General features: G+C 46.7%; 1 protein-coding gene across 1 annotated transcript in view; it reads right to left on the reverse strand.

The window, feature by feature from the left end:
• Positions 1 to 463: 463 nt before the first annotated feature.
• NEO1 (neogenin 1) overlaps positions 464 to 26,645 on the reverse strand; it is a 130,639-nt gene continuing 104,457 nt past the window's right edge. The window contains exons 17-29 of the mRNA XM_088538191.1: positions 25,366 to 25,589; positions 21,976 to 22,114; positions 19,088 to 19,195; positions 16,469 to 16,663; positions 15,652 to 15,684; positions 11,994 to 12,062; positions 11,016 to 11,163; positions 9,573 to 9,811; positions 8,794 to 8,886; positions 5,221 to 5,379; positions 3,420 to 3,620; positions 2,981 to 3,117; positions 464 to 625 (exon numbers count right to left, since the gene is read on the reverse strand). Coding sequence (XP_088394317.1) covers positions 542 to 625; positions 2,981 to 3,117; positions 3,420 to 3,620; positions 5,221 to 5,379; positions 8,794 to 8,886; positions 9,573 to 9,811; positions 11,016 to 11,163; positions 11,994 to 12,062; positions 15,652 to 15,684; positions 16,469 to 16,663; positions 19,088 to 19,195; positions 21,976 to 22,114; positions 25,366 to 25,589 — 1,829 coding nt within the window. The 3' untranslated portion in view covers positions 464 to 541. The remainder of the gene's footprint in view (positions 626 to 2,980; positions 3,118 to 3,419; positions 3,621 to 5,220; positions 5,380 to 8,793; positions 8,887 to 9,572; positions 9,812 to 11,015; positions 11,164 to 11,993; positions 12,063 to 15,651; positions 15,685 to 16,468; positions 16,664 to 19,087; positions 19,196 to 21,975; positions 22,115 to 25,365; positions 25,590 to 26,645) is intronic.

The following is a 26,645-nucleotide window of genomic DNA, read 5'->3' on the forward strand; positions in this document are numbered from 1 at the left end:
TGAATTTCCATACACAATAGAACAAGCAGTCAAACGTCAGTCTAGGCTGTGGAAAACAACAGTTTCTTTTTTTCTTTTTTCTTTTTTTTTTATGATTACAATATTTTTTTCTTTTTATAAAAAAAGATAAAATAAAAACACAAATAAAATTGTACATAACTGCGAATGTCCAACACTGAGAAGGCAGGGCAATCACACCACCGAGACAAAACCCGACCAGAAAAAACAACAGGCAAGTCCTCTTTTCTCCCTCTTGCCGGGACGCGAGAGCCGAGCCGGACGCGCCGCATCCCGTGTGGCCGGCAGGGATCCAGGCTTCGGCTCGGCACTGCCGCCGCGGCAGGATGACGACAAGCAGGGTCACCTCTTCGACCGGCTGTAGCACCAACGCACCGGGTGGTTCGGGCGCTGCGGATGCTCTCGGGTGCTGTCCCTCTTTTTATTTATTTTATTTTTTTTCCTCTGTACAATTCCTTGTGTTCCAAGGCTGAGTCCCAAAACTTGCAAAGCTGGATCTGGAGTCATGTCCTGGCGAAGGTGGTCACGCTGTAGTGATGGCATTAAGGTCCTTCATAAGTCCTTCCAGGTGGGCCATCTCTTTGGTCAGCTCATCCGGTTCATAATTCTGTGGGAAGGTTTTTAAAGTGTTAGTTCCTGACGGGATAACTTGCTTTCCTTAGGCAGGGACACAGTGAGAAGAAAGGGTCAGTGATTCCGGTGTAAATGGTGACTCTAACACCTGAAGGACATTTACTGGGATTGACAGGAATTAGTAACTTGAAACAACTTTCTAAGTGCACACTTTTTTTTTGCAATAACAGACTGTAAAACTGTGATCACTGTGTACCAATTCCTGCCTCCAAATAACATCTTCAATTTAAAATTAAGTAGATAACCTCAGGAGATTTTTTTAAAATAAGTGAAAAAAATGCCTGGAATCAGAGTTTTAAAAATCTCTTATGCTTGCTAAAACAATCATCACCCTCCGTTTCTAGTCTCCGTTTTCTAGCTTCAGCTTCCAGATACTTAACATTTTTGAGAACTATCAGAATTCCACTGTGGATAGCTGTGGATACCATGCCCCAGTTCACCGCAAACCCTTTCCAAGGTGGTCGAGCCTGCGGCTGTCCTGCGCCGTTCTCAGTCCTCAGCTCCCTCCTGCGCCTCCTCCAGGCCCTCCTGGCTCCCCGGCAGCACTCGCTGGGAGGGAGCCGGGACCCCTGGGAAGGAGCCGGGACCCCTGGGAAGGAGCCGGGATCCCCGGGAAGGAGCCGGGACCGCCGGCCTCGTCCAGGCCCAGCTGAGTAAGGCAGGACTATAGGCAGCAAACCCCCTGCCCTCCTTTCAGAGGCCTGCTCTGTAAATCTGGGGGCATTGCTAGACCTTCTGACTGGAAGCTAATGTTATATAGAACAATAATAATAATCTGCCAAATGATTATAATGCAAATATGGCAACAAATATAACAATAAAGTGAATAAGCATAATACACAAGTGGAGTCCTCCAGCCTGAGCGTGATCTCACCTCCTTTGCAACCAAACCCTTCCTTCCCTTGGGTAGAAACGAAGCTGTAGCCACGTTTAGTTTGCACATCACGGAGCCTGCTTTGTACCAGCAAAGTCCTGTGCTTGACACATCACTGCCACTCATCAACAACCGTGAAAATCAGGAAGCTGGAATTAACCAGGATCCAGGCTCGTTCCTACAGGCTCTCATAAAACTTAGTCAAATGAGTTTCTAATTCTTTTTCAAAAGCCATCTTTTTGTATACAGAGTGTACTGCACTGATTTTATACTGTACTAATTTATTAATGAAGATACAGTATTAGTCAAAGTGCCCAGAGAACTCTATTCCATTACACTATCTTTCTCATATGTATTTTAATAGGCAAGACTTACTATCAATAAATCCTTATTGAATTCTGTTCATTAATGTCTTTAAGTCCCCTGGACTCATGTTCTGAACTGACCAGAGAAAAAACAAATGGCAGAGGAGTGATGAACAGAGTGAAGGCCAGAGAAGTGCACTAACTCACTCAAGCATGTGGACAATGTCCTTAACACTGATAAATAATAAAATTAAAAATAATAAATTCAAGGGAGTGAATTGGAGAGAACAGCAGTGTGATAAAGGGAAACAAAGAAACAAGAAAAAAACATTCAAATAATCATTCCTGTGACACATAATGTAATTGTTATATAAAGTAATATAAAGTAATTCCTGCAATTTCAAAGGAAAGCAGTGTCTGCTACCCCACACCACCTGACTTCTTACAAGCTGCCTGGTTTCCAAAGCAGCTCAAGAGTTGCAGCTTTCCTAGAAAGTCAGGACATTTTCATTTTAAGTATCACTTAGGTACCTAAAAATGATACATACTGGGGATGATGACTTTAAATCTTTTGGCTGTAGCACTAAGTGATACTTTTCCACTCCCACACTTCACGTTTTGGATACTCTGCCTGCTTCGACAGGATGCAGGCGTGCAAAACGGCCGCGGAAACGCACGGCTCTGCCGGCGAGCTGCGCACCGCAGCGAGGCCGCACGCCCGGCGAGCGCAGCCGCCCGCTGCACCGGGCGCAGAGGCGAGCTCGGAGCGCGCCGCTGCCTTCAGAGGGCCTCAGCAGAGCCAGGCGTTGGGGGAGGCCCTGCGGTTTCGCCTCAGCGCGGCTCAGGGGCTGCGAGGGATGGAGGCAAGGCAGCTCTTTGGGGCCATGGGATTAAGAACGGCGCTGTGCTCACGGGTGGTGTTCAGATTTGGAAAGCACTGCGACTGCTTTTATTTAAGCACTTATTCTCTGAGTTTACTGACTTTGACAGGAGGATTTTGCACTAGATGATGTTTGTAAGGGCGAGCAGGCAATGGCACTTGGCAGCAGTCAGAACATGCTTCCCCTGCACTCAGGAGGGCTCCGTGTAGACACTGCTGAGGCTGCAGCGCCGGCAGTGTGAGCGGCGCGGGCAGCGCGCAGGTACCTACGCTGTCCGAGTCCTCCAGCATCCTCGTGGTCTCCTGCACATCAGGGGCACTGGGAACCACCACGGGCATCGGGGGTCGAGTTCGTCCCAAAGTCCCGATCGACGCAGTCTTCACCGAGTGAACTGGGTGGTTAGGAGCTTGAAATAAATTGCCACAGAGTGGTGCATCAGTTAGCTGGTCCTCCTGCCTATTCCAGAAAGCTCTCTGAGGTAGATCAACAGCAAGGGTTTTACTACAACAGGGGAAAATGAGCACTTCCAACCATGGAGTGCCGCATTTGGGATTCCTCGGGTTTCTTTTTGAACTCAAAATAAAAGACCCTTGCCAATACCAGCAATGCAATTCAGCCCACCCTGTGGCATATTTCTTCCATCACCCCTGGGGAAGCCTTTCCCGTCTTTCCCCCCTAACCCTCCTCTTCCTGCCTATGGGGGCTCACCTGGCTGCGTGAGGAGTGGGGTGCTGGGCAGCGCGGGGTCGTAGGCGGGCGCCGCGAAGCTCTTGAGCGGGTGCGAGGGGCGCACGTGGGCCGTGGGCAGCGCCGGCGCCTCCTCCTCGGCCGCGCCGCCCTCGGCCTCGGCGAGCTCCGCGCACGGCGCCGCCGGTGCTGCATCCACGCTCGGCGTGTTCCGCAGCGACTCTGCAACACACAACGGCGACAAGGGCCGCAGGTCAGCGCCGGCAGGCGCGTCGCGCCGAGCGGAGCGGGGCGGCCGCTAGCGCTGCGCCGAGCCGGGAGGCCGCGTCACTACCGGTTGCTCCAGGCGCAAGTAACACCCGTTTCATGCAACCGTCCCATTTTAAGTCGAAAAGGCTGTCCAACAACGAAAGCTGAAGAACCAAATGAAGCCACAGTGATCAGATTTTAAAAAATCCTCCGATCGTAAGAGGATTTTTTCCTGCAGCTTTTTTCAGTCAGAGAAGAAAAAAAAAAGAAAAAAATATCTTGTAAGCGAGCAGCTGCCCAAGGCCATGATGCTGATCTAAGGATTACCGTGCTCCTAAAATGTGCTTACCAAAAATTTACATTTTTCCATTGTTCCAGGAGAGTCTCTGAATAGTCACAGGAAGGAAGCACCCAACGTTGATCTAATGTAACTTCACGCCCTTTTATTTTCTTCCTTTAATCCCTGCATCTTACTGTGTCTTGGCAAAACCAAGTTATTACTGTGTCTGAGCACAACTAAGTATTTAGCAGTATGTGGCCTGCAGCAGCCAGGCTCACCCAGGAGTTCAAGTTTGCAGCCTCTTAAATCCCACATGGAACATAGACCTTGGTTCTCGTTTGAACTCGAGTATTTTGGATGTTGAAACTCTTAACCACAGCGCCTGCCTGCGCGTTTGCAGCCCCGTGAACCGTTTTACCTCCACCATCAGTGGCTGAGTTACTGCTGGAAATGAGCCTGCACCTAGATTAAAAGTGGCACCGGAGTTAAAATTCACACCTTAAACTGGAGAGACCCAGAATTCCTCCCATCGACATTTTAAATGTTTGTGATTCCAGCATTGGTGCTCTGGGATTTTTCACAGCACTGGATACACTGTTCACTCGACTGCACTTCAAGCCTGAAAACACTGCATAAAACCAGCACATTTCATGTGTGCTTCAGGAAGATGAGCTGCTCTTAGCTCTCAGCAGCACAGGCCTGACTTTCCTGCCATTAAGCATAACTAATTCGGAAAGTTATTATCAGATTAATCAAGCAAGCAAGTTCTAGTCAGATGTAAACAGAGGTTTCAGACATCCAGGCCAAAGGAGGACGTTTTCTATCTGAATTTGTGTGTATAAAATACGATCATGCTTCCCAATGATCAGTGTCTGATCTATGCAAGAAATTCTTTGGAGAAAACTCAACCCAAGTGTCTAGAACTTTGCTTGTACTTAATCCATCTCTCTGCCTGTCATGGAAAAAAAAAAATCCCCATTCTCTCTGGGTCATTTTACTGCCACCAAACCAGAAAGCACCAGGATTCACACTACTGAAGATACACAAAGAGTTAGTGGAAGCTGCAGCTGCTATGTGAAAACCTCAGTCGCATTCATCTGATTTTCATTCATCACGAGAGTCACAACCTTGGGAAGGAAATAAAATAACTCTTGGGAGATGGCACGTTCCCTGGGGAAACACCCCAAAGGAGCCCGACTAGGTCAAGCTCCTGTGTCCTAGAGGCTTCCATCTCTACATGTTTCGCTCATTGTTCCGTTACCATCAATATCCACCTGATCGTTCGCGTCTCACCTGTGGAATTGGCCCTGTCTGAATGGGACATGGATGTGCCAAAAGGCCACGGGCTGACCTGGTGATGGAGGTAGCTGCGAGTTGGCGAAGCGAGGCTGCCGGAGTGGAAATGATGGTGAGGGTTATCGAGTGAATGGATGGGATGAGCACTAATCACAGCTGTGAATGAACACAAGACAGAAAACACTTAACACAGAGACCAGCGCACGCAGCCCGCCCGCCCCAGAGCCACCCGCTGCGTTTCCAGCGCCACCGACGTCACCGGCTCCATCACCGCCCTGCCCGCGGCGTCCTCGGCTACCTCCGTGCCAAGGAGCACCGTGAAGAGGCAGAGCTCTTCATTCGCCCCCTGCGGAAAGCACGTCTCGCTTGGATCCGTGCACAGGAGCTTTCTGCTGCCCCGTAGCAAACCCCAACCCTGCTCCTGTTGGAGCTTCCCTGCGTTTCACACGCTGCTACAAATGCCAGGTTTACTACAGGAGACCTGCAATGCCAGAGACACTTGAGGCTGTCATGGATTTTCTCAACACTGTCACCAAATCTGGCTTCTTTGCTTAATTAAACACTGCAAGACAGACACATGCAGGGTGAGACACACAGGGCTCTACTCAGTCCCCTGTAAAGGATGAGCAAAGCTCCCCTCCAAGGCACTCAAACCAGAGACCTCTCTTTTTTCCCCTCCTTTCTTCTTTTACTTTCTCCTTTTCCCTTCTCGAGAACATGAATTCGATACTTAGCATAAACCATCGGGGAGCAACAGCAGAGCAGCTCCTGTGCACAACCCGCTCCAGGGCAGGCTCCAACCCCGGATTATTTGGAATGATCCCAAGGAAAGAGCCTCAGCATGGCCAAAAGGAGCACTGAGGGCCAGGGCTACCACCAGCCGTCCCGTGAAGCACGACTGCGGCTGTCAATGTTTTGAACGTTTTCTGAAATCTCCCTAGAGATTTCTGTTGCCTTTGAAAGGTGTTTTCCAAGGACGACCTGACACCCACTGCAGCCTGAATTCATTTCCCCTGCTCTTTCCTAATACCTGTAAAACTGTAAGAAAACAAGGATTGTCAGATTGCTTGTTTTACAACTTCCTTTTTTTTTAAAGAATAACATTTTTTTCCCTCAGTTTTACAGTAAGTAAGAAGCAGCAGAGTCCCAAACTGAGCTCACTGCGTCACCAGGCTACTTTGAAAAGCACACGGAGACCAAGAAAACCAAGCACTTATTTGAGGTAAATACAGAGAGGAGAAAGATAGAAAGGTTGAAACAGAACAAACTGGTTCAAAATCACACAGCAGAAGGCACCTGAGCCAGCCCCAGAGCCAGCAGCCCTGTGCTGGAGGTGGCAAGGTGGAACATGGACAGTGCTCCTAGAAGCCCCAAGCTGGGACCCAACGAGCACCACGTAACCCTGCCCATTAACCTCTGCTCTTTGGGTGGCCTAAGCCAAGTTTCAGAGGAGCCGTCGACAGCTTTAGCAAAGTCCTTTCTCATCTCGGAGTCATCACTTGGAAGCTGGGGGTATTGTTTATTCTTAAATATGTAATTTAATGTATTGCTACTGCCAGAACAAAGTTTTCCACATAGCACTTTTGCTCAATAATCGTTAATCGACATGAGGTGGAAAACACACAGCTGAGAATAACAAACTGACGTTCTCCCCATTTGAAAGTTGGCTCTGCCAGGCTCAGCCCCTACCAGTGACCTATCTGCTCAGCACTCCACTAAATTAGTGCAATATCCAAACTGTGCAGCAAAATACCCTAAGCACCGCAGGCTTTTCTGTTATCTTCCTGAAAAAAATAAAAAGAATCATTCGGAATCATTTTTCCTGCTCAGTAAATAAGGTGTCTGACCCAAAAATGTCTTGTTCTGAGACACGTGGTGATGCAGTGCCCCAGATTTCCAGCTCTCTCCCGCTGGACCGACAGCCAAGTTGTTTCTGAAGCTTCTCCTGCGCCCACAAGAGTGTTTTACACAAACCCAGACTGGTCCTGCTCGGCCTCATGATGGGGGCTGCAAACAGCAGCAGGTCAAGGCTCCTTAGAAACAGCTCAGCTGTCCATGTAGGGGGACAGCAGCCACGTCTTGCACGGCAGGGTATGAGCAAGATCGCTGTAGACGCTGGTAAACACGGGCATTTAGTGTGACCACGGCTTTGAGAAAATGAAATTCTGCCTCACTAACCCGCTAGAACCCGCTAGAGCTTCAAGACTGTCAGTGGAGGGAAGGGGTAGACAACATTTACTAAATAAGCTGGTGTTGGAGGGGGAGCTCTTTTAGGACTGGCTGAAGGACAGGGAGCAAAGGAAAGGGCTTAATAATCAGTTTTCATGGTGGAGAAGAGACATCAGGAGATCTCCCCAGGTAACACTGCTGGGACTAGTTTTAAGGGCCTTCTCAATGACTCCAATAAATCTTCAAGTCTGTAGATAATGCTAAGGTCTTTGGGACAGTCAAACGCTGTGTTGGTGGCAAGGAGCTCCACAAGGACCTCACAAGCTTAAAACTATGGGCAAAAAGATGGCAGGTGAACTTCAGTATAGCTTCAGTGTACAGTAGCACGCAGGGGGAAAAACACCCCAAACTACTTCCATGCTGCTTAACACAGAGGTGGCAGTTACAGCTCAGGAAAGTTCTTGGGAGCTGTGGTTGACAAGATCTCTGGTATCAATATGCAGTGGCAGCCAAAAAGCCCCCAGAATGTAGCAAGTCACTGAACAAGAAGGGTCCTGAGAACAGCACAGAGGATTTTCTTCCTGTTGTGCGAGACCCTGGGACTGCCTGCTGCTCTGGCCCCTCTGCATTTCAAGACGGGATGCAGTGAAGTTAGAGGAGAGCAGAAACTGAAGTATCAGGGGACAGAGTAGCTGCCTTATACAGAGAGGCTGAAAACACGGACTGGTCTGTGGAGGCCGAGGGCAGAGAAGAACCTGGCTGAGATTCCGCAGCTCCGAAGGCAGCAGGGAGGGTGGCCGCAGAGCACTCCTCAGCTCTGCAAGGACTAAAGTGACATGGAGCTGGCAGGAGGCTGGTAGAAAACAGACTATAGAAAGGAGGACATTACCCAGCAGGTAGCAAACTTGGGGAACCTGCTGCTACAGAGGAGCAAGGCAGAGAGCACCCGCAGATTCCCAAAGGGTAGATGCATTCGTGAACAACAGCTCAACACGTGGATTCCAAGCCCAGGCAGTGAGGTACCATCTCCCATTCCTAGGTAACGTCTGTAGCCCCTGCAGGAGCCCAAGGAGACTGTCCCAGCTCCTTTGTTCTCCCTGAGAAGCACCTGAAACCGCCTCTGCTGGAGACTGGGACAGAGCTGGACTACGTTCCCAACTACCCCACACTGCTCCTGCTCCTGGCCCCAGCACAGCCACCCTGCTCATCTGTACAGTGTGAGCCACATCTGCAGGCTCAGGAGGAGGGAGGCAGCCAAGCTGCCTCCTCTGAACCGTTTCTGCTGCAGCAAGGCCAGAGCTACTGAGAAGCAGGTCGGGAGAGTGCGCCTGAGCACAGGGCATCAGCGTGGCCCGTTCGGGGCCCCGGCCCCCAGCCAGGGCAGATGGGCTGTAGACTTACGCTGAGGTGGCTGCGAATCAAAAGGCATCATCATCTTGGGCCTCATCCCCCTTCTTCCTGCCAGTGTGGACATGCTATCCTCTGACTCATGCCCTGAAGGAAGAATACTGAAGGTTATTTACTACGGCAGCAAGACTTCCGTGATACCATATCGGGCGATTCCAATCCCTCTTGCTGCAAGCAGTTTTGTGATGCACAATTGATAAAACAGTTCCTTTATCCATCTCCACTAGAAGGAAGAGGAGGACAGTTAGGGTTAAGACAATTTGGCACTGGAGGAACTCTTCAGGCCCACACAAACCTCTGGAAATGCAGCTCTGAGCAATGGCCGGTAGCGGAAAGAGTCTGAGATGTGCTGGATTAACAAGTTACTGCTCACCAGGCGAAGAATTCACCCAGACCTCAGAGATGCTCAGTAGCTGCTTAGAGTGCCATTAATCTGACTGTGTGTTTGACCACCGAAATCATCTGTCACCAGTTTAACATGAGACTTGTTACCTGATCTTCTGATTACTAATCGTTATCAGGGGAAATTCAGGATTCAACTCTTGCGAACTCAATCATCTCACTAAAATATATGATCTATACTTTTCACAGAGCCTTACAAACCAAGGAAAATCCAAACATACTATTTAGAAAATAAGAACAACAACAACAACAAAAAAGGTGACTGTTAATTACTGTAAGTGAATATTATGTCATGAAAGTGATTTTTGCCAGATACAATAAAATCTTTTTAATTTTAAACTCCAGGAACCAAGTACTCGCTGATAGCTCACCTCTGTAGGAATTTCGCCTCTGATGGATATTGCTATCCATGGAATTGTCAACTGGGGTGATGTCCTGGGAGTTGCGAGGGATTGGGGTGTCTGTCATGATCGGATTGGGATCCGGAGATTTATCAATGGGTTTCAGCTCCAGTCTCTCATGATGGATCCAAAGGTCAGGCGGCTTCACGTCTTTGGAGTTTCCTTTGTACTTATGAGACCCATTCACCGATTTGCAGGCAGCTCGTTTCCTTGGAAAGGAAGACAAACAAAATGTTCTTAGATGTATGGCTCTTTTGACTTGCTAAAAAAAGCAAATTTTCACTGAGATTTCTTTCAGATCCTGCATCCAGCTGAGTGAAAGCCACCCACTGAGCAGGAAGCTATGAATTTTCAATACCAGCACATTTGACACCTCAAAGCACAGCACTGCCTATTTTGCAACTCTGATACCGTGATTTGGGGCTCAAATGCTACCACATGCTGCAGAACTGTGCTGTGTGGCCTGAGGTTTCATTAACAAAAATTAAGTTTCTAGCGCTTATGGTTATTAAGGCAGTATTCTAAGCAGAAAGTGTATGTAAACCACGCTGTGTTGTACTCCTGGGCTTGCAAACAAGCTTGAATAATTGCAGTAAGGAGCAGTGTGGAGTTAGGCAGCTATCCCAACAGGACAGTTAACTCTAAAGACTAATGTCGGGAATGTTCATTTTACCCAGGTCAGACTAATGCGCTTTTTCGTCATTGCAAAACAACATCAGCAGCAAATGAGAACATTTGTGAGGCAAACATTGGACACAAAGGAATTTTAGAAAAGCAAAACACAGAACTCCAACGCTGCCCTCTATACACCCACCCTCACGCTGGCAACCACGGAGCAGAGCGTCCTGCCTGGGCAGCACACTCACTGGAAACAGCCAAAAAATGGATAAATAATTTGTAGAAACCACAGGTGAGCAGAGCCCTAGCTGGAGGTGACCAGCAGCCCGACACGCTCCACGCTCAGCGCTCTGCTCCGAGCAGTGGCCAACTCCGCTGCGGCTGCTCCAAACACAAAGAGCTGGTTTAAAAAAAAAGTAAAATAATCCCAGGATTTTAACCAAGAATTTTTCCTCAGAGAGGAGCAAACACAGATCTACATGAAACATTTTCCTGATTTACCTGTGAAGTCTTATCTTGAGTATTTGTAAACTCTGAGACACTGATTGCGCAAAGCGGAAAAACCTCATCACCCCAGGCAAGATAACGTGCATGAACACAGCGAGGTTATCTTTGCTGAACACTGAGGTTCAAACCCAGGTCACGGCCCTGCACCACTGATTTGCTGTCAGGAGAGAGTTTCTACAGCCCACAACACTCAGAATTAATAAACTCGAAAGAATCATAAAGAAAAGACTAGATAACAGGATGAGGTGAGAAAGGCAGGACGGGGCAAAGTCCTGCCCAGGATCTTACTTTTTCTGGTGAGAAGTAGTACGGCGTGTGCAGAAGACAGCAACTATCACCACTATCACGATGGTGATCACCCCAACGGACACAATGATGACGAGCAGCATGTTGCTGTCCAAGGGGGACGTAGGGCTTCCGTGGGGACTGTTACTGCCTGCAAGGGTTGGAGCAGGAAGAAAGGATTGCATGGCATTTCGTTGGAAAAGCTTCCCATCAACAAATGCAGAAAGCAGTCAAAACTGGTCCAAAGAACAGTAGTATCGTACAGGTGTCATGTCTTAAATTTCAAGTTCTTGCTTATTTTTTACCATTAGTCAACTGTGTTTCTGTGCAACACCTAAATCTACAAGGTGTCTCATAGATGTACGTCCAGCTGACAGTCCCCAAGAGTTTATGTCTCCCTGGCTCAGACAGTCATCACGAAGGCACTCGATAGGCGAGCGCGGGGCAGAGCTGACCGGGACGCGCCGGGAAGCGCGGCATGGCAGTGCGCATTCCCTTGCACGCTGCAAGCACACAAATCCTGCTGTGTGCAAGATCCTCCTCGGAATGTTTCTCCTCGGAAACACATCTGATGTAATTTTATGTAAATTGATGAAGATTCAACACATTTGACATGGCAGCGTAACCTCAGGACAAAATTTCCCCGTGCCCGCTGCCAAAGGGAGAAGGAATTAACATGATTTTCCCCTTCCTTCTCTAGTAATTGCTGAATTAATTTTGCACTTGTGCACTGTGGCAGCCATTTTAAATTCAAGGGGAAGAACTACATTTTAATGCAGGGAACTATTCTCTCCTTGTACCCCACAGAGCAGGCAGGAGGGGTTACCACTTCTCGAATGGGAATGGCTATCATCATACAAAGGCAAAAGTGACCGAAATAGGTGTAATCAGGACTGAAAACAGGCCACTATTTTAAAGTGCAGTATCCCACCCTGCAGTGTAACCACTGCGTTTCACTTGAAAAGCTTTATTAGAACCTACCACCAAGTGGGGGTTTGTAATCTGGCCCGACGTCCACTGGGCGGCTTCCCTTCCCCGACGATCCAGAAGCTGAAAGAGTCGTATCATAATGATAGGTCATAGGAAGCATACACAAATCTATCTCTATCTCCGTATATGCACACTCGTGCACACACACGTACACACTCTTCCATTGCTAAGGTGGTTTTTCGGTGTCTGCAGTCCTGCCCTTTTCCAAGGGGATCACTGCTGCTGCAGGAGGCCCCGGAGCCGCCCTGGCGCCAAGGAGGCCGCCCGCAAGCCGAAATAAACACCCCGCTGCCCTGCTGCTTTCCCTTCCCTGCTTTCAGTAAAATACACTAAGGCAAAATCACCACAAATGCAAAATTACTGATGTAGGGGAAGCGGCCAGCACGATGTCAACAGCGGCCGACCTTTGCTTTTAGGAATTCACCCCGCTTTGCACATTTTTGCACTGCTGCCTGCAAAAAGCCCAAACCACAAAACCCGACACTACTAGTAGTGGACACTACTAGTTTCATAATCAGGAAAAAAGGCTTTTTAGTTAAAAGTCTATGCCAGAAAGTAAAACAGCAGCTAAGGGATGTGTAACACATGGAAATACTGAAGTTAATATCACAGACTGTTAATAGTAATTGGGAAATAAAGACCATTGATAAGAACAGCAAAAAGCACCAGCTAAATACTGATTAAATCCCAAGCAGCACCATAAGGAGGAATTTGTTATATGTTTACAATAAGGAAATAGATGCAGTTTAAACCCTGGACATGCTATATTGCAGGCTGATTCTATAGTGAAACAGATACACTGCATTTGCTAGGCTATGGACGCTCACTGCATTCAGCTAAAACAAGTTCTCTGCTTAAAGGACTGGACTAACAATTTTTCAGCAATGATAAATCAAACAATTTTAAATAGCACACAGTTAATACATTTAGATCTGTAAGAGGAGACAATTTGCACCGGAGAGACTTCAAGAACCTCGCTGGAAAGCTCTGTGCACCCTTGAGCCCAGCGCGAGGGAGGGAAAATCACGGAGACGATTCCAAAGGGCCGGCGGGCAGTGCACGCAGGGCTGGGGAGCAGCGGGATCCTGAGCGCGGAAGGAGTTCAGGGAAAGGCTGATGGATGGGAGATGACTGCACGGGCCGTGCCCTGCTCCGCTGCCCTGCTGCAGAGCTACTGCCAACCCGACTTAATGTCAGAGCACCCATGTGCTGGCAAGGGGATGCCACAGCCCTCCTGTATTTAGGCTTCTCCAAACATTTACTGAGCGCTCCGCGGTGCTTTGTTAAAAGTGGCCCCATTAAAAAAAAAAAAAAAAAAGGCAATGTGGCACCTATTAACAAGATTAACAACTAATTAACTGATAAGACTATGAGTTATAATTGCAGAATCATTATTCATAGGGGATGTTTCTATGAGGCACCGCAAAGACCTGTGCTTGGCCAAGCGTAGGGCAGTATCTTCGATAACACTGCGGAAGGGAGCTAAAATAATTGCTGCTAACGTTAAGAGATGACAAGAAATAATTGAGCAGACAGGAAGATACGTGAAGGCCACTGCATGGAGCAGCAGGGATTGCCCAGTAAACGCCGGGATAAGGCATGGAGCAGCTCAAATATCTGCGCTCGCTCGGGCACATTCGCTGCGGGCATCTACTCACCCAGCCAGGGCAGGGCTCGCACACCTCCCCCTAGGATATTTTTGTGCATATATGTATATATTTTATATGTGACAAAATAGAAATCGTACTTAGATGATGAACAAAAATAATGGAAATCAGTAAGGGGGGAAAAAAAGAAAGCATTTTGGAAAGCGGTGGCTTCCAAAGGGTCCTGAGATGTTTGTGGGATCACACAGCCTTGCTCCTACCGAGCCACAGGGGCTATTCTGTGTTCAGAGTGACCCATTTCCCCGGGGGTTATGAAGGTTGTGACTGAGGTTCTCCTCCTCCTTCTGTATCAAGGAACAGTTTAAGTAAAGCTTGCATGAATCTGTCTCATTTTTAGTGCCGTTACCTCCTGTGCAACACAGAGGTATCTGGCCGCTGGACAAAACATTTTATTTTGTGTTCTTTCTAGAACAGATTTACCAGCACTAGGGCTCCTACCCAGCGCACTTGTACCAGGTCTGCACAAACCCCTGAATCCTGACGAGCGCCATCCTCTCCCAAGAGCAGCCGCTGCCCGCGCCACGGAAGCGCGTGGGAGATGTGGCGCGTCGTGCAGGAGGAGGGACACCAAAGCGGGCAGGAGCACGGGGGGCAGGAGGAGGGACACCAAAGCGGGCAGGAGCACAGCCCAGGCACCAAGAGGGCCACGAGGCCGGCGAGCTGATGCTGCCGCAGGTCCGTGTCCAGCCTCCAACCCTTTTCCCGCTGCGTCCTGAAGGACACATTTCCGCACCGTAATGATCCCAGCCCAGCGCAGCTTTCCTGCTCTTCAGCTCGTCCTCTCCTTTGCTGCCTTTAACCCCTTGTCACGATTTACAGCCTCTGTGTGCTCTTATCCCGGAACAAAACTCTCTTGACTTTGAGGTGAGCTTTCACGGTCGATAAATTATACAGGGTTATAAACATTAAAGTAATTGTTACTTGGAGAAACTGTTACTTTAGGGTGATAGGTTAGGTGACAAGATTTAGTTAACTGCTGGAATGAGGTTAGAAGGATAGCAGAGAACAGAGAACAGCAAATTTTAAATAAAATACAGATTTTAGTGTTTCCCTATTCTGCTCCACTTGCAACAGAGAGCTAATGGTGGCAGGACAAGCACCTGCTTCCCAATGACACTCCCCTCTCTCACCTGGTGTCTCCGTTAGGACAGTCTGGATATGAATTTACTCCGCAACAGCCTGAGATCAACAATAATTTGCAGAGGTAGCAAACCCAAAGGTAAGAGCATATTTAATAAATTACTCCTAAGCAGCAGGTTCAAAAGCAAGTTAACACAGCTCATCCTCAGCTCCTTTAGGACCTGTTTAGTTGTATGCCTAAGATGCTTGCCAATGTCCTTTTGAACTCCTCCCCTTAGACTAATTCTTCCGCTTTTTATTGGGCTTGTAGCATATTTGGAAGAAAGCAAAAATACCTCTGGGACATTCACCATATAATTCAATGTAGTAACCTCAGAGCCACCATTTTTCAAGTTAACATTAGCAGCTAATGTTGTATCTTCAGGAGAGACCTGAATCTAAACGAGCTGACATGCAGAATCCAACTTGCAAAAAAAAGCCGTCTAGAGTAGTGATATTTCCCTTTATTACAAAAATAATTACAGATATAGAGCTCACAAAAGAGCACTTATGCTAATTGAATAACTCTTTGATCTCCCACCTCTGTATACTGAGATCTCCCATCCAGCGGTCACGGGGTGGCTGGAATATCACTTAATCCAGATTCATTTTGACAGAATGATTCAGCTCTGGCACAACCTCCTTTGTCCCTTCATGTGACATCTGACTACAGAGATCACTTTATATTCCTAATGCCCCAACCACAAATAGACCTTCCACTATAAAGAGCATTACAGGAACTTGCTCATTTACATTTACAGCGGCAGAAACTCATTTTGTTTTGGCAACGCAACAGCACATGGAAAGGAAAAACAAAACATGAAAAAGAGAGAATCAAAGAGAAAAGGCGGCTATCCGTTTACCTTGATCATTAGGCATTTTATCTGAGGACTCAGCTACTGGGACAAGCGCAGGGAAGGAAAAAAACAAGAGAAAGATCACAAGGCTTGAAGGAGCGACAGACAGAATCTGAAGTCTCACATAAGATAAATACGCTTAGTTAAGATCTCAGTTTTAATCACAAATGCTCGCATAGAAAAAAAAAGATGGTTAGAAAACCTACTCCTAACATTTTGAGGTGATTTTTCATCTCTCCTTAGAGTACATTCACCTCTCCCTCCCTCCCTCCCTCCCACAATGGGGGATTTTCATCTCCTTTCTGGAGCAGGAGGTTTCCCAGCACGGCACCTTCCTCCCACTGCTCCGGCCACCACCACGGAGCGCTCCTTGATTCAAGAGCTCATGTGAAGACCAGTTCACGCTGGATGGCCCAGGTCACTGAAGCGCCCTTGTTTGCTGGCTGCCAGCTCTAGCTCTGGCCACTTGGAGCCACTTCAGCATGGGCAGATGCCACCCACAACCTAGAACCCTAAAGCAATTAGGAACTAGTTTTCTAGAAAGCACTTTGAGGAGATGGACCCTCAGCATCCATAACTTGTTCACCCTGTGGCCTACCAACAATTTGGAAATGACACATCTGCGCTAACGGCTAGGGAATAATTGCATGCGTATTAACTACATGCAAGAGCAGCCCAACGGAAATGTTCTGCTAATATAACTCTGCTTTCCTCCTGTCTTTTCTAGTTTTAAGTGGAAAAATCATGCTACTGGTGTTTTATCCCTACATGGCTTTCATCAGAAAAGGCTGGAGAAGGGATTTGTGCGTTCCTGATACTTTACCTTTTGGAGTTCTGAACTGCACTGCCTCGGACATAGGCCCCATGCCCTTGGAGTTGCGAGCCTGAATTTTGAAATAATAGGGTGTGTCGAGGGTTAATTCTTGTATCTGATGGGTCAGCCTGTTGCCCACGACGGGTTCGATAACCCAATCGTGTATTTCAGCATTCACATCTGTACTGTAGTAAATGATGTATCCTGTTCAAAGGAAAAGAAACAAGAAGAGCAGAACATTTGTGAGATCTAACAGCAAAAGCTCCATCAACTATTAATGATATTTGCACAGCTAAGTGCTCATCTGGAAGTGTATTCTTATTTTTTCAAAGACTAAGGATGGCCTCAGGTATCACGCAGCTTTCCCATCCTAAATTTTAAGCCATTCACAAGAATAAGTTTAAAGAGAAAAAAAGCCATTTGCAATATCAAAGCTATTTCTCACCACTATTCATCCAACTATGGAGAAACTCATCTTCAACTCTTTCCCTGATCACAGTCCAAATAACATGCAAAAAACCCTATAAAGCTACTATTACAAAAACATCTACAAAGTATTAATGCTTAGAGAAAATTGATAACCTTAAGACATAGGAACCTTCTCATGCACAGCTTACTCTTTATTACTTTCTATTACAGAATAAATCAAGTTTTTTAGTTCTCAGCTTATTAATAAAAAAAATCCATAAACTAAAGAGAATCAAAGCAATCTTGCATAGCATAGAGATAAAAGAGGAGCATATGATCTTTTATTACATATATTGCACATAGGAAGCAAGAGGAAGTAAAAGCTCTGTGACTTCTTGCTATTTAAGGAGCAACACAGGACCCTGGCATAAAATAAGCATTCATTTGTGCACATATAGGGCTGGGTCGTCAGCTTGCTGCATCTTTGGGTGGAAATACATGAGCACAAGCTGATTACATCCATCCTGCCCACATCCAAAGTGGATTAAACCCCTAAAGCCGAGTAATCTAGAGGGGTGCTCTCTGGTGCACGGAATTACATCCCTACCTGGCTTTTCTGGCATTAAACGCATAGAATGGCTTGAGCTGATTTAATATTTCCTCCAGATTTTGGTGGCTCCACCAGAGGGCACTCGGTTCACACGTGCCCAAAAATTCGCCAAGGCGCCCGTGGCAATTTGAGGTCTGTGGCTTGGGGCAGCCAGGCATCCTGAGAGCAAAACCAGATTCTTCAGCTTTATTTTCTCATGCAAAAGCAGACGAACGCCATACATTTCCTCTCAAACTGTATGAATAAATGTGGGACTTTCCTACATGAAATAGAGATTTTTTTACCTGGAAAATCACCTCCTCATGTAACTTTGCTAATGAAGCCAGAGAACTAAGTGCTGATCTCTTGGCACATTTTCTCACATACACCCCTGATATGAGACAACTAAGGCGATGGGCTCAGCTTCTTAAGAGCATCTACAACCTGGAGCAGCTGTGCCTGCATCTCCCCTGTGTCTGAACAGCCCCATGGAGAACTAACCACCATGTGCTTTAGCCTGCAATCCAATGAAGGCTTCAGTTTCCCCACTCAAACCTTCCTCCAGACACACAGGAAATACCTAGCTGATAATAAACCCACAACTTGCTTTCTAGAGATAACTGAATACCCAGAAAGATGAAAACATCTATAACATTATAGATAGCGACTCTATAATAGAGACACACATTGCTCATACAGAGGAGCTGTTGCCGTGGGAGTAGCTGCTCTTGCTGAGCTGCATCCCGGTATCTCCGCTCCTGAGGCACATGTGGCATGGGAAGAGGAACGTTACTCTTGTTTAAGTAAACCCCCGTTTACTTAAAAGTTTATGGCAGTTATTCAAGGGCAGACTCTCCACCACACGGCCTTTTCAGGGCAATGTGGTTAGTTTCAGCCTCCTGCCTCCAGCCTGGGCTCTTCAGCGGGGACCTGACTGATTCTGCACTGGAGCTGAGCCAGGAGCACGAGCAAAACTCAAACCCTGCACGCTGCATGCCAGCAAAGTCTGCTGCAAGCTCAGAGCCAGGAAAAAGTAAAACACATTATTTCAAAAAGCCTTCAGAAACAGCAACCCAAATGAACAGAACTCTTCCAGGAAGAGAAATGGTAATTATTATTTTCTCCAAAAAGATTTATCCTACATGAAAGTGATGCAATTAGAAAGCCAGACAAGACTTTACTCCTAATTATTCCGTCAGGGGAGGAATTCTTCAGGCACTAATATGCTGGCTGCAAGCCTCTCGGGGCAGCACGGAGCTGACAACGCTCCCTGGAAGAGAAACTCCCCAATAAAGTCCATGTGCGTCGGATGTGCTGCAGATGCCCTCCTGCAGGCGTGTGCTTGGAGCAGCACAGGCCGAGGAAGACCAGGGCTGCTGAAACACCCAACTTCCCTCCACACTGCAGGTCAGGCACCAGCTTCGCACTGCACTTATGTTCATATCTTAATACGTTTTCATTAGGTACAGAAGCAAATAATTCATCTGAGCTACCCAGAAAGATCACAGAACTCTTGGATGGCTGGAGGATAAAGAAAGCACAGTACATCTTCACATCTGTATGTGGATTGTACTTTGCTGTAAATCGTTATATGGTTATATGGATGCCTTTAGGACTCATGCAAACTGCACCTGTGATTTTGCCGTTGGCTTCGGATGGAGGCTGCCAGTTGACAATTATTGTCCGAGGTTTCCCCTCTTTGCTCACCACAGTCACGTCTTTAGGAGGAGAAGTAGGAGCTACAAATAAACAGAAAACAGACTGTCATGTTGCACAGTTTCTCTGGGTACACGAAAATAATCAGCATTTCTGCTCTTTGTATGTTTTACCATTGCAAGAAAGCCACGTTCAAGAATAAAAATTCCGAACATTCATCTTCAGGTAAAGCCACCATCACGGTGGAGTGACTTGCTCCATAAACCTGGCAGCGCCAGCTGCTGCACAGTATTTCCTTTCCATAACCTACCTGTTTCCACAGCGTTTCTGTCAACAGATGCTGCGATTCATGACTGAATGAACCCCAAAACTGCTGCCTTTGCCCAACTCAAAGAGGTTTGGGGTTAATCTCTCCCACCCTGCATTAGTTTGGTCATCAGGAATTTCCATTAACTTGTGACATACTTCCTACATGCCCAGGCAGCTGAAGCATCTCCGTATTCTGAGGTCTGTGGTGGGACCAACACCTAATAATGCCGATTTTCCGCTCAAATGTGAACCACCAACACCTGTGGGAGTTTAGAACCACAGTGAATCACTGCTGATTTACTTCACTGATGCCCTGGGCACGCTTTGCAAGGACATCGGCACCACAGGAGCATGTGAAACGGAGGAATATTTGCTGCACACAACGGTGCAACTTCCCGCTCGCTCTCCTGGCAGCCCAAGAAGTGAACTGTCCTGCCCCATGCTCCGAAAATTGCCCAGGCGGCAGCAGCAACAGCCCGAAACCTGAGACCTCTCCTCCCGGGAGCTGAAACATCCAGCTGGGGCCCAGATTAATGCCATTTCAAATGCAGCATCTCCGAAGGTGCATTAGCCAGCTACGCTCTGGGCCTCCACATTATGAAAAACATGAGACTTCCAATTAGGTAACTTTTAGCAGAGCAAATCTGCCCTGGATATTTAATACTGTAACAGTAATATTTAGAGCTTGCACGATGCCTTCCACATTTGAAGAGCTTTGTGTCTGCTGCCTATTAGGAATTAATCCTTCCGTCTTCTGCGGCAGCCAATCATTCTCCATCTGCAGAACATAGCGAGGGACCAGGGATGGCGAAAGCAAAGGGCCAAAACGAGCATGGCTGTTATCCAAAACTCTTAAGCTCAGCAGAAACGAGCCCAAACAAAGCCTGCTTCGAGGCCCTACAGGAAGGTATGGGGGAAAAAAAAATCAGACAAAAATAAAGCCCCTCCAAAGATGACAGACCAACACTGGAACCAGTAGCCTGCATTCTGCTTCAGTATTCTCTGAGAAGCCAGTCCTATACTCACTCAGCTGCTAGTCATGAGTATTCAAAAATAATGAGTCACACGCTCAGGAATTCGGCGAGTAATATAAATCACAAGATCTGTTAGGAGAAAATAAATGTAGCCTTTTTCATTGTCAGTTCCCAGGCTTTTAGGTCATCTTTTCAAGTGTTTCTCTGCAACAACATAGACTAGAATATGCTTTCTCTTTGAAGAGAAGACACAAACTTCCATGGACAACCCTCACCCAATTTTTTTTTTTGTTTGAAAATCTCTTTTCAGGACCTTTTTTTGTGCAACTTGTACAGCCCCCGTCCTTACTGTAGAGCTATGGGGAGAACTGTGTGTGCAGCAGCAAAGAGCCCCAAAGGAGGGTTTTAGCAGAGCCGCTGCGAGGGACAGGGCTGCGGCGGCAGCGGCTGCCTCCGTCGGGATCGCGGCGGGGCCGCGGAATTCCTGGGGACAAAGCAGGCACCTCTGGGAAGGCACATGAATGGGATTCCCACCAAGACCTTAGGCAATGATTTCAAAAGCAGCTGAAGCTCACTCAGGCTGCAGGGGACTTCGAAGCAGGTTAGGAGCGTTTTGATTTTACCCTAGTTTAACCCAGTTCTGGCTTTTTTCCTCCTTGCACTACAGGATCTGGATGACCCAACCAATGCTTTGCAGTCCTGATTTTTTTGTAGTATTTTCAACCAGTGTCAGAACTATATGGCACTTTGGATAGGCTTTCTTTGTGAACCCACACTTCACATCAAACCATAAACACAATAAGCAATAAATTTAACCCCAAAAGGAATCAAAGGAGCCATCAAGGACCAGGTCCGGCAGAGGAAACCTCCTGCAATCCCACATAGGCTATGGGCCTCCCAAGCTTTCTTATTACAAAACAATTTTCAAAATTACCTCCAGTTTTAACTACCATTGGCTAAATTCTGTTCTTTGTACTTGCTCTTGACGTGCTGCATGTGAGATGTCCCCAAAGGCCGCTGCTTTGGTCGCTCCCACCCAGGAACCACAGAGGATTATTGACCACTTCTCTGTAATTTGACACAATCATAGAATCATAGAATCCTTAAGGTTAGAAGGGACCTCTAGAGGTCATCTAGTCCAACCCCCTGCACATGCAGGGTCACCTAGAGCACGTGGCACAGGACTGCATCCAAGCGGGTTTGAAGATCTCCAGAGAAGGAGACTCCACAACCTCTCTGGGCAGCCTGTTCCAGTGCTCTGGCACCCTCACTGTCAAGAATTTTTCCTTAAGTTCCTGCGGAACTTTTGGTGTTTCAGTTTGTGGCCATTACCTCTAGTTTTGTCTGTGGCCACCAGCGAAAAGAGGCCAGCACCATCCTCCTCACTGCCTCCCTTGAGGTACTAATAGACCCTGATTCTAAACACAATCCTGCCTTTGAAACGGGAAGTGCACTGTTGCTCTTTAATCGGGACTTCTGACTAAATTCTAAAGCCAAAACCCAGTAAGGATTCATCAACGTAATCAACCCGAACACTGCAGGGCCTCCAGGGCAGAGCGGGGCGCGCGGGCAGCCCGTACCGTACTCGAAGGTGGTCCCGTGCGCCGTCATGCTCCACGTGCTCGACCTCCGCCCCTTGGTCACCATCACCGAGAACTCGTACAGGGTGTTTGGCTTCAGCCCCGTCACTAGATAGCTCAGAGTGGTTGCATTTGCAGTCTGAAAGCAAAGCAGAGCGTCAGTAACTCCTGGAAAACATCAAGTCACCAGCTCGCAGACACCTTTGCCTCGGGGAAGCGGTTAAAACATTTTTACATTGCTAGATTTTGACAACCAGCATCATTAATTCTCTTTTTTTTCTTTGTTTTCTTGTGCAAATTCATTAATCAAATAGTCATGTAGCAGTTGTTTTGTCCTAAACGAGAAAATTATTTCTGCAGTCAGCAAGAGCATTTAATAACAGACAATTATAAATCATTAAAAAAAAAGCAATATAATGTCCAGGGCACACTTGTTCTGCAGCAGGCGGAATCACTGGCTGATTGGGCTTTGCGTGTGGGTTAATTTACAGCATTTCATTAGATCATCTAGCCAAGGAAAGCAAGAAAGCCCCGCTAACAATAAATGCCCTTCTTGAAACCCTTCCTGCAAAATTCATGTTAGCAATTCCAGTGAATTTTAAACACACTTTTGAGGAAAAAAAAAAAATCAACTGACGATGTAGGTGCTCAGACATGAAGAAATTGCAGCTTCATTAGTACATAGCTTTTTTTCAGAAAAAAAATATTATCTACGAACATGCTTCAACTTCACAGGGTTTCTAGCAGGATTCAGACAACTCAATCACTTAAATACAACTTTTTTACCTTTAGGCTAATACAAAAAAGCAAGGTTATCTACATATATCTCTATTTCTTACCTAGACCTACAGCTATCTAAGAATTAGTCATTTCAGTACTTGCCAGGGTCACATAACAACTCTATTCAGAAATAACTATTTCCTTCAAAAACCCACTGCTTCCAGCTAATTCTGCTTCATGGAAAAGAATCTATAATAAATTTACATCACTTCAAGACCCTCAATCCACTCTAATACAGTCCAAATAAGAAAGGACCAACTTCTGCAGAGAAAACTCTCGTTTCTCGAGTGTAAAATGACAGCTTTTTAGTTACGCCAGCTGAAAACTCTGTTCACCAAGGGAAACTCTGATTTGTACCGAGGATTTTGCATGTTCGCAGACGTGCATTTAGCCAGACAGACTCCACGATGGGGGCACAGACAATAAAAAAGACACAGGAAATATAAATAGTACTGAATCCTCCAGTACCTTTAAACCTTTAGTGGCTACCAACTAAACAACAAAACCTGACCAACACAAGCTCCCTATGCTTCCATGAAGCCAGGAGAGCTTTTCACAGCTCCCAGGGGGCCAAGCAGGATTTTCTGAAGGCTCTTTGCAGTCTCAGGGACATCAGGAATAACAGGGGCATCAGGGAAGTTAAGAACAATCTGTCCCGGACAATTATTTAATAACCAGTCAAAAGAAGAAATCCGTTCCTACCATCTTACATTAAAGTGACTTACCCTGGAAAGGGCATTTCTTCTTCCCTCGTTACGTGTACCACTTGCTGTCTATAAGATTGCAGCATGCCCCATGACACTAAGCCCTGGGCACCTAAACAGGATTAATCTTCATAAATATGACCCTGCAAAATTTGTTTTCTTTCATATGACTCTAGAAGAGTTGCATGCACTTTTAATACTCCAGCTGGTGCTGGAGAGCACAGCTCATAAATTGCAGGTGTTCTGTGGGCAGCAGACCCTGCTCCAGCAGTAAGGGTTTGGAACACTGCTTTCTGATCCATGCTGGTGAAACCGCACGGTCCAAAGCGGGACGGACTATTTTAGCTGTAGGAACCACCTCCCATATGTCCCTATGTTTATACGCTCCAGACTGATGCCTCTTCTACACAAATCTGAGAAAATCAGCCTCCTCAAGGAAGACTCTCTGAACCTGGATTTGAAACAGGCAGCCCTTGCTTTAATATCAGCATAGGGAACAGGTCCGAATGCAGAAAATGATGAATAGACTGTATCAACCTCTAGCTTCCTGAGGACAGCGATGGATGCAACAACCCCCCGCCGGACACCAGGGAATGGACACGAAGATAATATCTCGGTGGCGCCTGGGGAAGGGAGCAGCTCCGGGGCCGCCGGGTGAACCGCCCCGAGACGCGTGCTGATGGGCAGCACAAACAGCACGCGGGCTCCGACCTAATAAAGCCAACGGACAATTAATAACGTTAATTGATCGTTTAATAAAGTGACTGAAATGAAGTTGGGCAAGAGGAGAGCTCTCCAGACACCACAGGGTAAAATGGTTATTAGAGCAAGTGTTTTCACACTTAGGCCCTTTCAGGCAAATGCTTTTTACCACAAATAATTCTGAGCTGTATTCTATCATTATATATTATTTTTGGTCCACAATAAAGCCCCGTTGACCGCTGGCCCCTAGTGCCGAGAGCCGTGGGAGCGTTCCACGGAGCAGGCTTTGCTCGAGCTCTCAGCTAATGAAGCTGCAGCGTTTTATAAATCACTCCCGGGACATCCCTTGCACATGGCTCAGGAATGCGGGTTCATAAATAACCTGCATTTAGAGAAGGCACGCGCATACGGACGGCTTTTCGTTTCAACAGGGAAAATACAACAATGCTGGTCTGTAACCAGACCGCTCCGGTCTGGGTGTAAAGCGAGCTCCACTAGCTGGGGATTTCAATAACCTTTTCCTTCAAATGCAAAATTTACAGTGAGTATTTTTGAGCTCTCTGGGTAACTGTTACCAGCAGAAAAGACAACTGGCCAAAGAAAAGGCCCAAATGAAAAAACCTACCCCCGAACCTCGTCTCCAAATCAAAACAGTAGCTGTGAGTGTAGGAAGCAGAGGAGATGGTAAAGGAAGCGTCACCTATTCTTCCTAAAGGAAAGAATATTCCTATGTCATCTAACTTCCTAAAGGAAAGCTTCCCCATCAGCTTGGGGTGAACAGAAAAGCCTGGAGAAAGGAAAACAGCCTAAAACCACAGGAGCATTTCCAGGTGGAGGGTGTGTGTGACTCGCCCCACACACTCAGGCTCCTGCTGATGGTGGAGAAGCCACGGGTAGCACAGGGCTGAGGTGGGTCGCTGTGTCCATGGTGGGAAGTTACCCGGGAAGCGTCTTCCTCCCCTGCTTCCACGCGTGCAGCTCAGCCTCTCCCACTCGCACGCCAAAGGGACCAAAGAGGGACCACTTCCACCCAAGCCACGGGAGCCTCTGCGGTGACGACGTGACCGAAGGCTGGAGACACAAACAAGGCTCCCCTGCCTTCCAGCCAATCGCCTTCGCTCTCAATGTCCACCTCACCCTCATGGAACACGAATCTGCTCCCTCAAACACTCGGGCTGCATTATCGCCATTGAAACTCCGATACCTTGTACTTTGTGTTTGCAGGAATATTAGTTTTCCAGCGAACCGTGTAGTAGCGAGCGTCCGTGATCTTCTGGTTCTTCGGCAGAGAGTTGTCTGCCCAATTGATCCTGATGGTGTCGTGACTCAGGATGGAAGCCTGAACTCCCACCGGAGGCATCATGGGAGACGGATCTGGCACTGGAGTGTATGGAGCATTAATAACAAACAAATCAACTTCGGAAGTGTCTAGGGAATTGATGGGTAAAAAGTTGTGTATTATAATTAAAAAGGGGGAAGGTGGCATTTTAATGTAAACAAAAACAAAAAAGGGGAAATGCAGGGTAATTCAATGAAATGAAAGGTGAGAAATGGAGAAAAAGAGAGAAAAGGCAGAGTTAATAGGTGACATAAGACTGGCTAATAAAATTGCTCTTGCACTGCATTCCCTTCTTAAGACAATGGTTTTATATATATATATATATGCTTATATATATGCTTGTATAAGGCATATGCACATATATATAGCATATGTATTATGCCATAAATTTTGCCACCTCATGTTGTTAGTGTTCAGCCATGACCTAAGAAACCAAATCTACCCCCAGGATAATACAGTGATTTTAACTTTGACTTTATTTGCCTCAAAATTGACTCATTTTCCAGAAAATAATAAGGAAAAAGAGATGGACTTGTTCTAGATGGGCAAATATCCTTCACAAGAGAGTACAGGGAGCTCTCATTGTCTTTTAAAGAAGCCTAACAACAACCACGTTTCATGCAGCAACTGAAGCAACTGGAATTCCAGTGCCCTCTAGAAACCTCTCTGAATTCCTGGTCTTCAGAAAATTAAGACCTTTGGAAGTGCTAAAATCTGAACAACCATCTCTGAAGCAGAACACAACGTCACCAGCGGAGCAGGCGGCATGAGGAGCCAGAGCAGAGCAGTAGCTCGCTTGTGAGCGAATTTCTCTGTTTAAAGTCTAAGATAACATTGAGTTTTTTAATTAATGCATTACAAGATAAGCAAGGCCTTCAGTTATCTTTTTTAACCTGGTGATTGCAGACTGAGAATTACACACGGGGAACACAGGCATAACAACTTAAAAATCTCAATGTGAAAGACAAAATCTAACCTGGCATTAAAAGAAACTTCTAATGCCTTTAGAACTGCGCTCCTATGATTTGTGTTAAGTTAGAATAACTTTTTGAATAATATGAACATCTGTGAGTTGTTAAAGAGCAAAATTTGTAATTTAACAATAAAATTAATTTTAGGTGGTTTAATAAATGGAGGAACCATGC

The sequence above is a fragment of the Tinamus guttatus genome, unplaced genomic scaffold (assembly GCF_059628265.1).
Source record: "Tinamus guttatus ecotype Peru unplaced genomic scaffold, ASM5962826v1 Tinamus_guttatus_pri_ptg000942l, whole genome shotgun sequence".
Classification (NCBI taxonomy): Eukaryota; Metazoa; Chordata; class Aves; order Tinamiformes; family Tinamidae; genus Tinamus; species Tinamus guttatus.